This window comes from Solea senegalensis, linkage group LG1 (genome assembly GCF_019176455.1).
Source record: "Solea senegalensis isolate Sse05_10M linkage group LG1, IFAPA_SoseM_1, whole genome shotgun sequence".
Lineage (NCBI taxonomy): Eukaryota > Metazoa > Chordata > Actinopteri > Pleuronectiformes > Soleidae > Solea > Solea senegalensis.
The window spans coordinates 6,790,942-6,805,910 of NC_058021.1; the positions used below are offsets into that span (position 1 = coordinate 6,790,942).

At 40.2% G+C, this 14,969-nt stretch overlaps 1 protein-coding gene across 1 annotated transcript in view; it reads right to left on the bottom strand.

Annotated features, from left to right (window-relative positions):
- Positions 1 to 14,969, bottom strand: part of LOC122774611 (probable G-protein coupled receptor 158) — a 51,295-nt gene that overhangs the window by 34,772 nt on the left and 1,554 nt on the right. Inside the window, exon 2 of the mRNA XM_044034051.1 lies at positions 10,663 to 10,768. Within this exon, the coding sequence (XP_043889986.1) occupies positions 10,663 to 10,768 (106 nt within the window). The remainder of the gene's footprint in view (positions 1 to 10,662; positions 10,769 to 14,969) is intronic.

A 14,969-nucleotide genomic window follows, 5' to 3' on the forward strand; every position in this document is an offset into this window, starting at 1 on the left:
TTTTTTCTTCTTTTTGTTACAACACTCATGCTGCACGCCCCTGTGAAAGAACTATGAAACGGTCGTTTGACTTGTCTCACTTTGATGGATCACCTTCATCAAACCGCAGCCTGCAAGTGAGAGCGTATCTTATAATTGCACTTTACTTTTGAATGCTGTGTGGGCATTTAATTCCACTTGGCTAAGAGGGTTCAAGGTTGGCCTGTCAATCATGGAAAGAGTTATTTTTAAAGAGGGGCATCCTGATCCCCGGAGGGAGGCTGTGTTATTACAGAGGTGAGACCTGATCCTTGTATAAAATGTTATTTCAAAGGAAACGATGGCCTGAGACACAAAGTTGTTGATGAGTTTGTGGTGATTTTGGATGATATTATAGAATAAGTTGTTTTTCTTTTGAATATCCATTAGAGTTAATAAAAAAAAATAAGTCACTTGACTTCACACTTGATTAATAACATGAGTAAACACGTTTCTGATGAACTCATGGTCTCAATCACTTCAGCTCTTCTTCAATACAACAATGCCTTTTTGTGAATTATGTTTAGAGTAAAATACACATATTTTCCAGTATGTAAAATGTTGGTTTAACTGCTTTAAAATAAAATAAAATAAAATAAAAATGATTGTTCTTTGTAGCCTAAGAATGACATTTGTCATTTTGCAACTTACTACACCAAAGATCAACATCCTCATGGAACGGGAGGGACAAACAGTATCACAACTAACTAGATGTCACTAATTCTTACACACTTGACTTTTAGGGCATGACTATGGTGTGATTGACAGCAAATGTCATGCATGGTGACCTGCAGGTCTTCAGTACAATCCACTCCTCACTTTATTCCCAGCTCCACCATCTCATTTAAATATAATAATAATAATACATCAAATTTTCAGGACACTCGAGGGAAAAATATGGTCTCTTCTGGTTGACTAATTGTCGGATTACAAAACTATTCAAATATTGACAAATCAAAATAACACTGAAAATGCACAATGGTGCAAGTAAACGCAAAAGTTAACTGACGAACATGAGCAAAACACACACACACACACACACACACACACTCTACAGCAGAACAATCAGAAGAATGCCACAAAACGTTATAAGTGTTAAAGCTACTTCACATACGCATGAAGACAATTCCTCTACAGACGGAAGTGGCTTCATTCTACGGAGGAATTATCTGTAACGTTCATGTGGAGGGCCCTCGTGTTTGGACTGCAGCCTGTGGTACCTGTTTTCTCACCATGTAATGTGATAAAAAAGCTGTGAACATGACACCCAGATGGAAGTTGGCAAGAGAGAAAAAGAAGCAGTGAGGGAGAGAAAGAGAGAGAGGGAGCACTCTATGTCCCTGAGAGATCTATAAATACACTGGAAGCATTAAACCCTAAAAGCATTACAATCACGCTGTCCCCTGGGCAGAGAATATGCCTGCTGCTGTTTCACAAGACAACCAACCACGAACAAAGGATGTTTGAGACGGGACCTTGGAGTTAAGCCCGTCTGGAATTTCTCCATCAGGCAAAAAAAAAACAAAGAGATAGAGCGGGTTATTGATTGGTGAATTGTTGTGGTAACTGTGCTGTGACCAGCAAGAAAATCACACTGAAGGCTGAGAAGAGCGGTGTCGTAAGCTCACGCGGCACGGATCTGTGCCGCCTTCTTACGCGCTGTTGAGTCAAAGTTATGATTCATTTTATATCGCATTTGTTGTCGTGATATAAAGTAGCAATAACTGTGCGGAAGTCACAGAAATAGACCGTTTTTCTTTTCTTTTTGTTCATAAAAACAAGCCAAGTGAACTTTGAACTGTGACCTATTTCCAAATTTCAAATTCAATCCAATTTTAAACATTTTGAGTCCTTTTTTGGTCAGGTGTGTTTATATAGTTGGGGAAATGATCAGATTGACTAGGTTGTGCTGAAAAAAAGGATAAAAGACACTCTGTATTGCACATTCTCATAGCCTCTGTGTACGTTTAGACATAGTAATGGGAAAAAACAGCAAAATGCTCTGCGTTCTAAGGGTTAAAGCCAAAGCTGAAAGAACACATAGGTGATGAAATAGTCAATTCAGAAATCATGTGGTGGGATATGCATTCCAATAATCATTTGAGGACTTGTTAAAGTATGCAGCCTTGTTGAGTATGCAGCTTTAGGAGATGTGCCAGGAGGAGGAAAATCTCACTTGGTATTTTTAAGACTTATGAGCCAAACTCTCTGTGGGTAGGCGGTCCCAGCTCCCGACATGGACTCATGGGAAGCCTCACTCAATTAAGATCCAACTGCTGCTGCTGACTTGACAGGCTCTTACTTTTTGCTGTGGCAGCTACTGAGCTGCAGTCAACAGATTAGAGAGTGAATGGTGGTTCTAAGCGGCGGATGAGTCCTCCCTGACGACTGTCCCTTTCCTGTCACTCCTTATCCCTCGCTCCTTCCCAGTCTCAGTCTCTTTTCCATCCCACACACGGCATATGCATCTTTGTCCTTCCTTTCTCCTTCCACACCTCGTACTATCATGCATGCATCATCAGCTTCATTAGAGATCACAATTATTATGCTGGACTTGCTAAAAATGTTCAACAGAGTATAGAGGAATGCAACCTTGAGCCCAGTTCACAATACGCGACTTACGCGACGAGTCGTGGGATCAGTGTGTGTCTTTGCAGTCACTGTGAGTTCACGCGGCTCAAGTGACAAGCACACACTACACAGAATTTCACCAGGAAGAGGTTTCGGTTGATATGTATGGTCACAAACACACAAATGGTAACAAGAACACACAAGTGAAGTGACGTGGGGAACAATGTGGCAAAAGCAGACATGATTTAGCTCACTCACTGAGTCTGCAATCTCTGTCACTTTTTCACAACGTTGTATTTCTCTTTTTCTTATCTTCTCACTAAAGACTTGTTGTTGATTTCAAACCATGCTGCTGCTTGCCGGTGTGAAAGTGCTATTATTGGTTTGGTTACTTGGAGTTGTTGGAAATTATATCAGGATCTGTGACATTTGTGAGCAAAGCATTGGTGCATCTCCACTGGCAGTGTCATTGAATATTTCACACTTAACGTCTGCCAACTGCTGATCATGTGCCAATTAGGACCAATTAGCCATGACTTGCAAAACTCATATGCAAGAACATTATCAGGCTGAATCTGGGGTAGTGTGAAGTAGGATTTATTGTTGTAAATATTGTGGGTATATATATATATATATATATATATATATATATATATGTTGTTCAGTCAAAGCTGAAATACACAACTTTATTTCATATGAATCTCCTATACCAGCCACAGTCTCTTTGACACTGGGATTGTGTTTCACAGAAAGGAACTACGTTATTTCACACCACAGAGAATCTTTCACATGTTTTTCATACACGGGTGCTGATTATGACACAACACACCTCCAGCACTGAGGAATAGTACGTACATATATATATATATATATATATATATATATATATATATATATATATATATATATATATACATATACATATGTGACTAAAAGTGGGTGGGAACATACAAGGTAGCACACATCTGCATCTAGACCTGGGATTCTATCTAACAATCAGCTCCCATACGAGGAGTTGAACCTGGACCACCTGAGTGAAAACCAGGGATCCTGACTACTAGACCATATGTGCTCAAAATCATCATATTGAATAATATGGTGCAATTTGGCTTCCATTTGAACTGCATCCTAAATATGTATCTACACATCTGATAGTAATATTAGTTTTCTAAGCAATGCTGCATTCACTTTGCTTCAGTTTGTATTAGCCAGGTCTTTGTCAACCTGTGCACAACTGCCAAATGTACAACAGAAAAAGTAAGAAGAAGAAGAAGAAATCATAATTTTTACATATAAAAAAAAAAACTTGCAGCCCTGCAGTGGATTAGCGATCTGTCCAGCGTGTACACTGTCAGCTGGGGATTGGCTCCAGATACATCCAACAACAGTATAAAGTGGTAGAAAATGAATGAATGAATGAATGAATGAATGAAAAACCTTGCAGTGACAAACATGTTTAGCATGAGTGGACCCATTTGAAAAGACAACCTTGGAGCTACAGTGTTGGAGGTGTATATGGGTTCCTTGAAGAAGGAGCCGTGGGGTATTGGTCAAGCCTGTGCATTCATGTTCTTTTATGTATGAGTTGAATATAAAGAAAGCCTCTTACATTTTCGCAGTTGAACACTTTATATTCCTCAGTTAGTGTTTTCCGTGAGATGTGGCTTCAAATACAGACATTAATGGCTTCTTTGAGGTTGCGAAAAGAAAAGATGCGTTTAACACGCTTATGCTACCGTAATGACAAGTATATGGGCGCAAAGCTCTGTTTCTCTGCTTTCCAGTATCCATCCGTATTCTCCCACTTTATCCTCCACATATGAGGGTTGCGGGGTTTCTGTGTCAATCTCAGCTGACCCTAACCCTAGAGCTGAAGGTCGGGTCACACCCTGGACAGATCGCCAGTGTGTAATTTTTTAATTTTCTAGATATCACAAACAGTCTAGGAGTTACGGTCATGAGAAGTATACGCATGCCAAACAGGATGGTCACAGAAGGGTTAAATGCACACATGGATTGCCAACTGGCATACAGATGCTTTAGCCTAGTTTCAGCTGTAGAACCTCACATTCCCCCCAAGGAGAGACAGAGAGGTAGAACAAAAGTGATGGTAGAGTTAAACTGGAAAAGACAGGTTTTATTCCGTCTCCACTGCAAGTCACCTTCTTACCGACTAGAGATAAGGTCGGTACAAATTCTTCTGCTTTCCTGACAAATATAGTTTAGCACAGAAACTCCTATCCAGGCTTTTTCCTCTGACTGCTGCACTCTACAACTTATTTAGTTAGGTAGATATTCCTTTCCCTCCACGTAGTATTTGTATTAACCTTGAAGCTTGAACCCCCTTTTTATCCAAAATGTGCCATATATGATAAGAACTACAAAAGACATGTTTAGGACATACATATTTACATTTATAAACATACCCGTGCCTTTGCAGGGTTCGCAACCCGTTGGAATGATGGCCTTTCTGCATGGAGTTTGCATGTGTGTGTGTGTGGGTTTTCTCCAGGTTCTCTGGTTTCCTCCCACGCTCCGAAAACACTCTAAAGACCAAAAGACACTTCAAATTGACCGTAGGTATGAGTGTGAGAGTGGATGGTTGTTTGTCTCCATGTGGCCCTGTGATGGACTGGCCCCTCCCCAAAACCTCATGTGGAGGATAAAGCGGTAGAGGGTGAACATATTGGTCGCGTGACACATGAGCAGACACACAGACAGTGAGAACCAGGCCTGACACTTATGTATGCGTCCCTCTCATGTGATATATACACCTGATATAATTACTACAGCTGTTAAAATAGTTTAAAAAATATAATTAGAATGTTTCTCATGTATTTAGATTCAGCCTAAATATTAAAACTACTGTGATAGGTGTCAGTTTTAAGCAATATTGCTGATAGAATGTCAGTATCATCATCAGCAGATCTTTTCTCTGTCTAGTTTTGCGTTTAACAGAATGTAGCAGTGATGTACATGCCATGCGTCAGGTGTGAACCAGGCGTTTATTGCCTTTTCTTATTTAGATTGTGCTGTCCGTGTCCATGTGAAGATAGTGCAGAGAAAACACGCAAGGACACGAAATGTGTGCTTCTGCAGTAAATAAAGCAGTAGAAGAAGGTGACAAGTTTTTCTTATTTTGGATTTGGCCACTTCATTATGATGATTTCACGTGTTACAGGCTGGCAAAAGCCGAGACAGACATGTTGACAGATGGAGGCGTAATTTCTGGCATGTCTTTCCTCAGAGGAGTTAATTGGCTTCAGATTAAATAAAGACAAGGTGAGGAGGTGTTAGAAAAGTAAAGGAGTAGAAAGCAAGAGAGATGGGGCGGTGGTGATAGCCAAAGATAAAAAGCTTGGGGGGGGGATGTTGGAGAGCGTGAAAGCCCATGGAGAGAGAGAGAGTGGTAAAGAGGAGGAAGACGGAGAAGAGGATGCGTAGCTGATTGAACAAGTAAAGCGAGAGGAGAGACAGAGGGGGTAACCCGACTTGGCTGTCACAGCAGTTTACACTCATTAGCAGAGCTCTGCCTTTGAAGCCCTTTATCTCCAGCAGCATGTTTCACAGGATGGAGAGAAAACACATACACGGCCATGCATGCATGCATAAGAAAGTATATCCCACACTCACAATGATGCCTACATGCATTCATAAGCTCACACCAAGAGGAAAAATAACTAAATCCTACTCAGATGCAACCACTTACAAATCACCCACACTAATCATTCTCAAATCCTCCTCTAATTATATAAGCAGTGGCTCCTTATGTAAGATACTTCCCCTACAACTGACTATCCATAATGCATGAACTATTGCATGGTGACACATCCTACTTCTCTGCACAGCCTCACCATATCTGGACAGACAAGAAGAAGAAGAAGAACATGTATTGGGGTGAATTATTCCCTTAGCCAGTAAATAAAATAAAAGGTCATGCTGGAGTTTTGCGCATGTTCATTATTCACCATATTAATGCATTCATAATGATCCTGAATTAGATTTAGTCAATAATACCAAAAAGTTCTTGAATAGCAAAATTGTGTTTGCTATTCAAGAACTTTTTAGTATTATTGGCAAAATCTAATTCAGGATCGTTATGAATGCACTCAAAAGAAAAATGTAAAATTTGGGATTATAATTAGCTGCATAATCGTTGGGGTCATGATATTACACTTACAAACACTAGGTCAACTGTTTGAGAAAGTATATTAAGTACATTTTCAGGGTTTTTTACAAATGTCAAAGGAACATGCAAGTGGAAAAATTTGCACAGACAAAAAATGTGTGCTTGCACAATCATTTTTACCGATCATTCATTCATTCTTCTGCAACTTTATCCTCGAGATGAGGGTCGCAGGGGGAACTGGAGCCAAGCTGACATAGGTAGACCATGGACAGGGCACACATCACAGGGCACAGGGACACATAGAGACAAACAACCATCCACTCCCATCAATTTAGAGTGTCCAATATGCCTAATTCCCAAATGTGCATGTTACTGGACTGTGGGAGGAGAACCTGGAGGAAACCCACACACACAGGGGAGAACATGCAAACTCCATGCAGAAAGGCTCTTGTTACATTACATTACATGTCATTTAGCAGACGCTTTTATCCAAAGCGACTTACAATGGGTCACAAACCCCGGTCTTCCTGGTGCACCCCGCCTCTCACCCTATGTCAGCTGGGATTGGCTCCAGCTGCACCGTGACCCTCGTGTGGAGGATAAAGCTGTAGACAATGTGTAAATGAATTCTCTTATTGAGGCAGCACATCATTTTTACCAGATTACGTGGCAACAGCACATAATTTGAGGCCTGTCTTGAGGCCATTTGAGACGTTCCTGTGAGTTCAGGTTGTAAACGTCCCTGCACACTCTGCAGAACTCATGATGTTCCATCACATTACCGTCTTGTTATTATCTTTCTCTGTGAGGCAGGATGTGTTTGTGTTTGAGCCTAGGGGTGTTTGTACTAGATGGGAAAAGCAATAAGCCTCTCACTGACTCTCAACAGCCCATTTCCCAAAAATTGTATTGAGAGAAAATTCAAAAGAAGCTGGGTTCTTTTTTACGTGAACACTGGAACAAAAGAGTAATGGGCTGAGCCACAACAGCGAGCAATTTATTACAACAAGTAGCAAAAGGACAAAGAAAACGAAAGCAAAACATTATGGAGAGAAAAACAAAATAAGGCGAAAACGAAACACGACAATTGTCACATTTAGCACCGTGATACACGACTGCCTATAGATCACAGTATGGCTGTTTGCATTTCCACAACCTGCTGATGTTACTATTTGCACAGCTGTCTTGTGTAGCCTTAAAAAGCAAAGCAAAAAGTCAAATATGGTCAACATCAACACAGAAGATGTACATTCTGTTTAGAAATCTGAAGAATGCACAAATACTGCAAGCAAAGTCTTCCAATTGGTTATTTCATGAATGAAGAAATGAATCAATAGGACAAGATTAATGAAACAACACACAGTTTAATTATTGTCCCCTCTAACAAAACATTTGTAATTAATATATGTAAAGTGTCATTGACTTGGTTGCTAAATTGCCGATATTAGCATTCCTCTCCCTCCCCCCTCAAACACACGTGAGGGGAGATCAGTCCTCAGCTCCGATCACAGAAAACTAATGATTTAAGGACACAATTTGTCCACATTCCTAAACTGCATGAGCGCAGTCCGTCCTCAGGACGGAGTAGAGACCGCCTCCTCGGCTTACATCATCTGATCAGCAGTAGTTTCACAGCATACTACTCTAATCAGTGCTCATACGTTAGTTCATTTATGTACTGCCACAATATTAACTTTGATCGCCATATAATTTATTTTCTCTAAAGGTTAAAACATTTTTCACCACAAGTAGAGCTTTGATTCACTCAGTTCTTCTCTCTCATTCTCTGTCACTCACTCACACACACACATACAGAGAGGAAGAGAGAGAGAGAGAGATAAAGGCACTCAGACACATCTGTATAGACAGACTTGTTAAAATCCTAATTTTTTCATGCAAACAGTCCAGAGCAAAATAATTTTTTCATGAGTCTGACTGTACAAATGTATGTGATGGAAGTGTGTAAAGGTGTGTGTATGTGTGTGTGTCTTTGTGTGGGATTGTACGAGTGATAGCGAGAAAGAGAGAGAAACATAATCCAGTAGCATGAGTTAATACAAGCACTAGTCACAACATGAAATAAGATTAAACAAAGAAATCATATGGTGAAAGCAGGCAGGCAGCTTTTTTCCTGGGCTGACAGAAAAATAAACACATATCTAACAAAGACAGACAAACAGGAGCCATACTTATGATGATTCATTTGTAAGCAAAGTTGTAAATGACGTATGTCAAATTGGCCAGGGTGACTAAAGGGTTCTGTCTCTCGCTACCTATCACAGTGATGATAGTAGAAATACTTAATAACACAGACTACTTGCACAAACAATTCAGATCTGAGCAGAATGATGAACAACAGGACAGTCAGTGGCTGAGTTCAGATTTTATCAGACAGCAGCCGCCAAAGTGGAGCAATGCAGAAGAAGCAAAACAAACAAACTAAGAGGAACAAGGAAACCTCCCGTGTCTCCTTCTGAAGCACCACCACCATCACCACCATCACAGACCAGGATGGGGGGGAGGAACACAGACAAAGAGCATGGTCAATTATTCACCACATCTTGCTGCATTCCATTACACTGCATTTATTATACATCATATGGCCAACGACATGCCATGCAAGCCTGAGCAGCTACTCTAACTGCATTACATCACATAAAACTAACGCAGTGGTGCTGACATGGGCAATATGAACACACACACACAAAGACCTCTTGATGGTCTTTGAAATCGGGGAAGTTAATTTCAGGCACAGTTATTTATACATACATTCTGACATAAATTCTGCAAACGACTAACTAGAACAAGGATGATAATTATGTAAAACTGAAATGCTATAATAGCGTTTTTATTCACAGTGTATATGTACAAATGAAAATGGGCTATATCGCCGAGCAAATAACACACAACGACCAGCTGTTTGTCTACAGACTTCCTTCACAAAATCCACACAGGACTGAGGCAGAAAAGGCTCTGATGTTTCTGCAACGCTGTCAATCATCATGCAGAAGCCCAGCCCACTGCTCCATTGACCCCCAGAGAAGCTGAGCTTATGTGGAAGTGTGTTTACCACATTTGTCCAATCACCATCGAGCTCACCGCAGTGAAAAAAACCTATTCTGTGTTGTCCCATAGAGAACAGTTGAAGCTGAGCTTCAAGTGGATTTAATGCAGAGATTTAACTGCTACGGGAATACGAAAATCACGCAAGACGATCCGTCAATCGCGAAAAACAGCTGATTCTGAACAAACTAAAGTAGCGACATATTCTAATCATGTTCTAGCACACGTTTAGTATTAAAATATTACATATTTGACGACATTTTAGAGGAAGCAGAGCTTCAATTAGAGCAGTCGCCACTAACACACACACACACACACACACACACACACAGGGAGGTCCACATACTAACACAAGGGCTTTGTGATTGTCCGCCTACACTAACCAGTCACGTTGCAGAAAATACTACACAAGCTCACCTTCAGCTCCTGTGTTATGCCTTTAAATAATGTCCAGAATAGAAACTTGTCAACATATTATTTGCTTTGTCCTATTAGACATTTTGTTTTGTCATAATTTGCGTGATTAAATGTGAAAATAGGGCTGAATAATGAGGAGATAAAAAAAGACACAACAAAGAAGTCAGTTACCATGGACACTTGCATGACATTATGACAGGAGAACCCAAACATGTACAACTCACCACTCAAAGAAATGACAGAAAGTAAATGAACAAAGCCTGCGAGTGAGAGATTAGGTCTGAAACACATGGTTGTGAGCGGAAATGGTGAATAACAGCGTCTTTCAAGCCTATACTCTTTAGTACTATCATGATATTTGCTTCTATAATGTTTGAGTGTATTTTTAAGAATGTAATAAATAGAGACTAATGTGTGAATGGATAAACAAACATGACTGACAACAACTGTGGCGCAAAACTCACTTCCATGCTGGTGAGATTACACCGGTGAGTCCCAGCAAACCAGCCACTGTTGGAGCACTGGTCAATGTCCACGTCCTGCAGGTTCACATCCACACGAACAACGCCCCTGTTAGAAAGAGAGGAGGGCGGAGCGAGGGAGGGGGACAACATTAGAGAAAGTAGAGAAGTGAGTGGAGGAATCAGACATAAGTAGTAAATTTAAAAATGTAGAATAAAGATTGAACGCAATTAACATTACTTACTTTTTCTATAAACCATTGTTTTCACATTTGAACATCTTTCTCTTAATTCTTAGGGGCCCACAGTATGTGTTCAGGCAATCTGATTGAATTAGATATTGGACAGTGGACACAAATAGACATTGGTAAACCCATGAAACATTTGAGCATATGGCATATGGAGCAATTTTTGTTCAAATAAGTTTGTCCTCATAAAATAATCCAGCTGCCAGTACAATAATAATACATTTAATCTGCCACTTATCACTCTACATTAATTACTGTCCACAGAGATGAGCCAGTCTGTCACTGTGGGAGACCACCTGAGGTTGGTCTCGGTCTTCAGCAGGGCTCAGGTGCACCAGAAACGTGATCAAGGAGGGAATCTGTGCCAGGAAGTGATGTCGTCAAGGACAATACAGTCAAGTATTATGTTGCACAGTGACTGTGGTTCCACTCACAAATAATGGTGGTGTGCCGAGCACCTCCTCAGAACTCCATTTCAAACGCTCAATTGCACATCTTGTTTTGCAGTGAGCAGCGCCGAGGCGTAGCTGCTCAGCTGTGTTTGCTGCAGGAAAAGGTCAGACAAGAGGTCTGACTGATTGACTGTGCTGTTTGCTGTCTCTTTAAATAAAAACATTTCAAGGGACCCACTGCTAGCAATTTTTACGCTGTTGTGTAACTATTGTTCTTTAGTAAGAATGATATATAAGCCCCTCCACCCACAGGATTTCAACACAATGTTTACATACAGTTTTTAGATTTACATTTTTTAATTTATTTCTGTATTTCATATTGTTTGCTTCATATTTTTGTACGGAGACCATGAGTGTCCTGAAAGGCGCCTATGAATAAAATTGATTGTTATTATTGTTAGAATAGAACCATCTCTCGGGCCAAAAAATGACATGACATGTAAAAGTGTGTAAGAATTAGTGACATCTAATGGTGAGACTGCAGATTGCAGCAAATGGAGGACTTCTTCGCTCACCCCCATCCTTTCCCAAGAGCCTTAGGGGAACTACGGTGGCCTTCGAATACCAGAATCTGGTAAGCTTTTGACTAAACGACACACACCCCTCTGTTGTTTTTCAGTGTTTAGTCTTCTTCCATTTCCCCCGTCCTCTCCTGCACCATGGTACCACCTGTACATCCAAATGCTTCCTCTCGCTCTCTCTCTCTCCATTATGGTTTTGTGTGTGATCCTGACGCCCATTACCACCATCTGTTTGCTGAGAAGTGGAACTAACAACAAAGTGGGAGGTTCTGTTTTCATGGAACTTACTAGAATATACCCATCTAGGTCCAGTGTGTAAGAACCTGTGACATCTAATGGTGATGGAGGACTCCTCCACTCAATCCTCCCTTTCCCAAGTGCGTAAGGAAACTATGCTGGCCTTTGCATACCAGAAAGGATGTCATTCTTCTTTATTTGTGTAATAGGCTTTTGCTTCAAAATGCCAAATGTGCGTTCTGGCTGGTTTCTTAAGGCTGTTGCAGACAGGCTCTGGCCTGAACTCCAAATCAAAAGCTTATTTAAAGGCTACAAAAAACAAGGTTTGTTGAATTTCTTACAATAAACTCCCTTGTTACTATCTTATCTTCAGCTGCTCTCGACAACGTGGTTTTGTGCTGTTACTGTAGAACTCAACCTAAATGTGACACTGGTGAAGAGTCTGAGTCTTCAGTGGTGGTGTCACAATTGTGATGTCTCTACAATAACATGGCTCTTATTTAAGCAGCATATACAGCATCGCTGAATGAAAGCTGCCTCACCATCTTAAGCTATACATATGATTTACATTTATATTCCATGGATTTTTGTGTTCGCCTCTAAATCTGGCCTGGAGAGGAACAAAAATGAGAGAAAGAGGTTGCCTTTAGGTGGATGGAGGATGGGACGGTGGAACTGAATCTATCATCTACACTAGCTTACGCGTTTCTATCTATTTTTAGTTGTTTTTTTTGTCTTTATGTCTTCACAGGCGTGAGGTTGGTGGACGAACTTACAGAAAAGTTGCAGACCACAACACAAATTGGGAGGAAAACAGCGTACACCTACTTTTGCAGCTGTCGTCAATCTTTTCCGTCAATTAGAGAGTAAAGCTTACAACACACGCTGGTATTAAATAACTGCTTTACTGTGTTTCCTCTGAGCTTGAGTTCTCCCATGACTCCCTCTGCTGACTTCCCAAACAAGTGCTTAACACTGAAGAGTGAAGTTCTGATCCTGGAGATTGAGAAAAATGACTCTAATTCAACATCCACTTATTGTAAAACGAGGCTTTCCCACGTGGCTTCATCAGCAGAGAACGTTTGCCCGTGTGATTTGAACATGAATTTAAAAGCTCAGTAGCTTTTATCATTCCCATCTACTCTTATATCATGCAGTTAGACGACACATTGAGTTTATATTTGTTAAATTGCTACATCAAAAGTCAAGAAAGAATTTTAATGTTCAGCTTAAAGTTAAATAATAAATAATTTGATGTTTTATGGCAGATGGCATCTGTAGTGTTGCATTACTGCCTCTTTATTTTCTTTCCATCTCTTTCTTCTTTTTGGAATAAAGAAAAATAGCTCTGTTAAATTGATGTAACTCACTAACAAACTCCAACCACTTCAGAAAAAAATACAGGTGATATGACGGGAAGCTCTGAAAATAAATGTGTTAATAAGTGTCTAGTAATAAACCATGACATCTCTTGTGAAGGCAGCAAACTCTCTAATTTTTCTAGTAAATGATTCAGTTTACAAAGACATATGTCTCTTCTGTATTCCTATCATCTCCATGTTCTTGTACCATATGAAGTGGGAGTTTAATGGACAAGCGAATGTGTCCCTCTTTCTGTCTTTTTTAATCATTAGACATTTTAGTCTTTTGACACTAAGTCAACAAGTCAATTGGTGTGTCAAATGATTGTGATTCAGTCACTGGATTCACTTAATGACAGTTAATGTCAGACACCTAAGGCAACTGTCAACAAGCAGCACTGCCATTTTGTTTCCACATGTCAGACTTTGGGCATTTTTCAGACACTCATTTTTGGGCATCAACACAACATCACCGTTTACTGTGACATAAATGCCTGTTGAAGATTTAAAGCTAAAAATGGTTTTGGTTAATTCTGTGGGAACACCACAGTCGTCATCACCACACAAAGACAAAAATAAGCTCTGTTTGTCCCTGGAGCAGGTGATGATGCAGCACTTTGCCCAGGGACGCGTCAGCAGAGTGGGAGTCTGCCAACCTAGACCCAAATCACCTGCACGACTGCTGAACATAAACTGCTGAGTAACATTTGTGTCAGCTCTTCTATATAAATTGTCACTGAAATTCTGTTTGTCCTACTTGCAGTTAAAGTGTTTGAACATTTTTTGTTAGAATTGTGTTAATATTTTGCCAAATAAAAATTAAATTGACTAACCAGTTTCTTAGAGATTTACTGCAGGAGTTATCCGATATTGAACCGCACATCTTGTGTGATATGTCTTTACTTTGATTGATGTGAGAGTTGAGTGCACCTGAAATTCATAGTGGCTTCATACTGCGGTTGTGGGTCTTCCATTGTTTATTCATGATTTAATTGATCTTTTCCAGACACTCTTGGACTGGAGCCTTGAAAATGAGATCCCTGAGTGTTTTATGCACCTAACTGTTGTAACCCACACACACACACACACACACACACAAGGCTTGTGTCCAAGCCTTCACCACTGTGTGAAGTCTGCACGAGTGTTCATTAAACTGCAGCACACAGCAGCAGAGATGCACAGCTGTGTTTTGACAGGTGAGCATGAATGATCTACCTGTGACTATGAAGAGGCTTTTACACCATCTGGTTCCTGCATCATAATCCACACTGTGTTTAGATTACTGTCAATCAGTTGAGGTAGCCTGATTTTTATATAACTGTGTATAGCTGACTTGAATGAATATAGTGTAATTTTAACGATTTTTTGAAGACTGATAATTGCAGAGGTCCTCTGTGGTTTTCCCAGCTAAAAGGACTCCAGCAAGATAAGAAAAGATTTCCTCATGTATTTCCTTATAATTCCTATAATTTGACTATAAATTGTTTATTA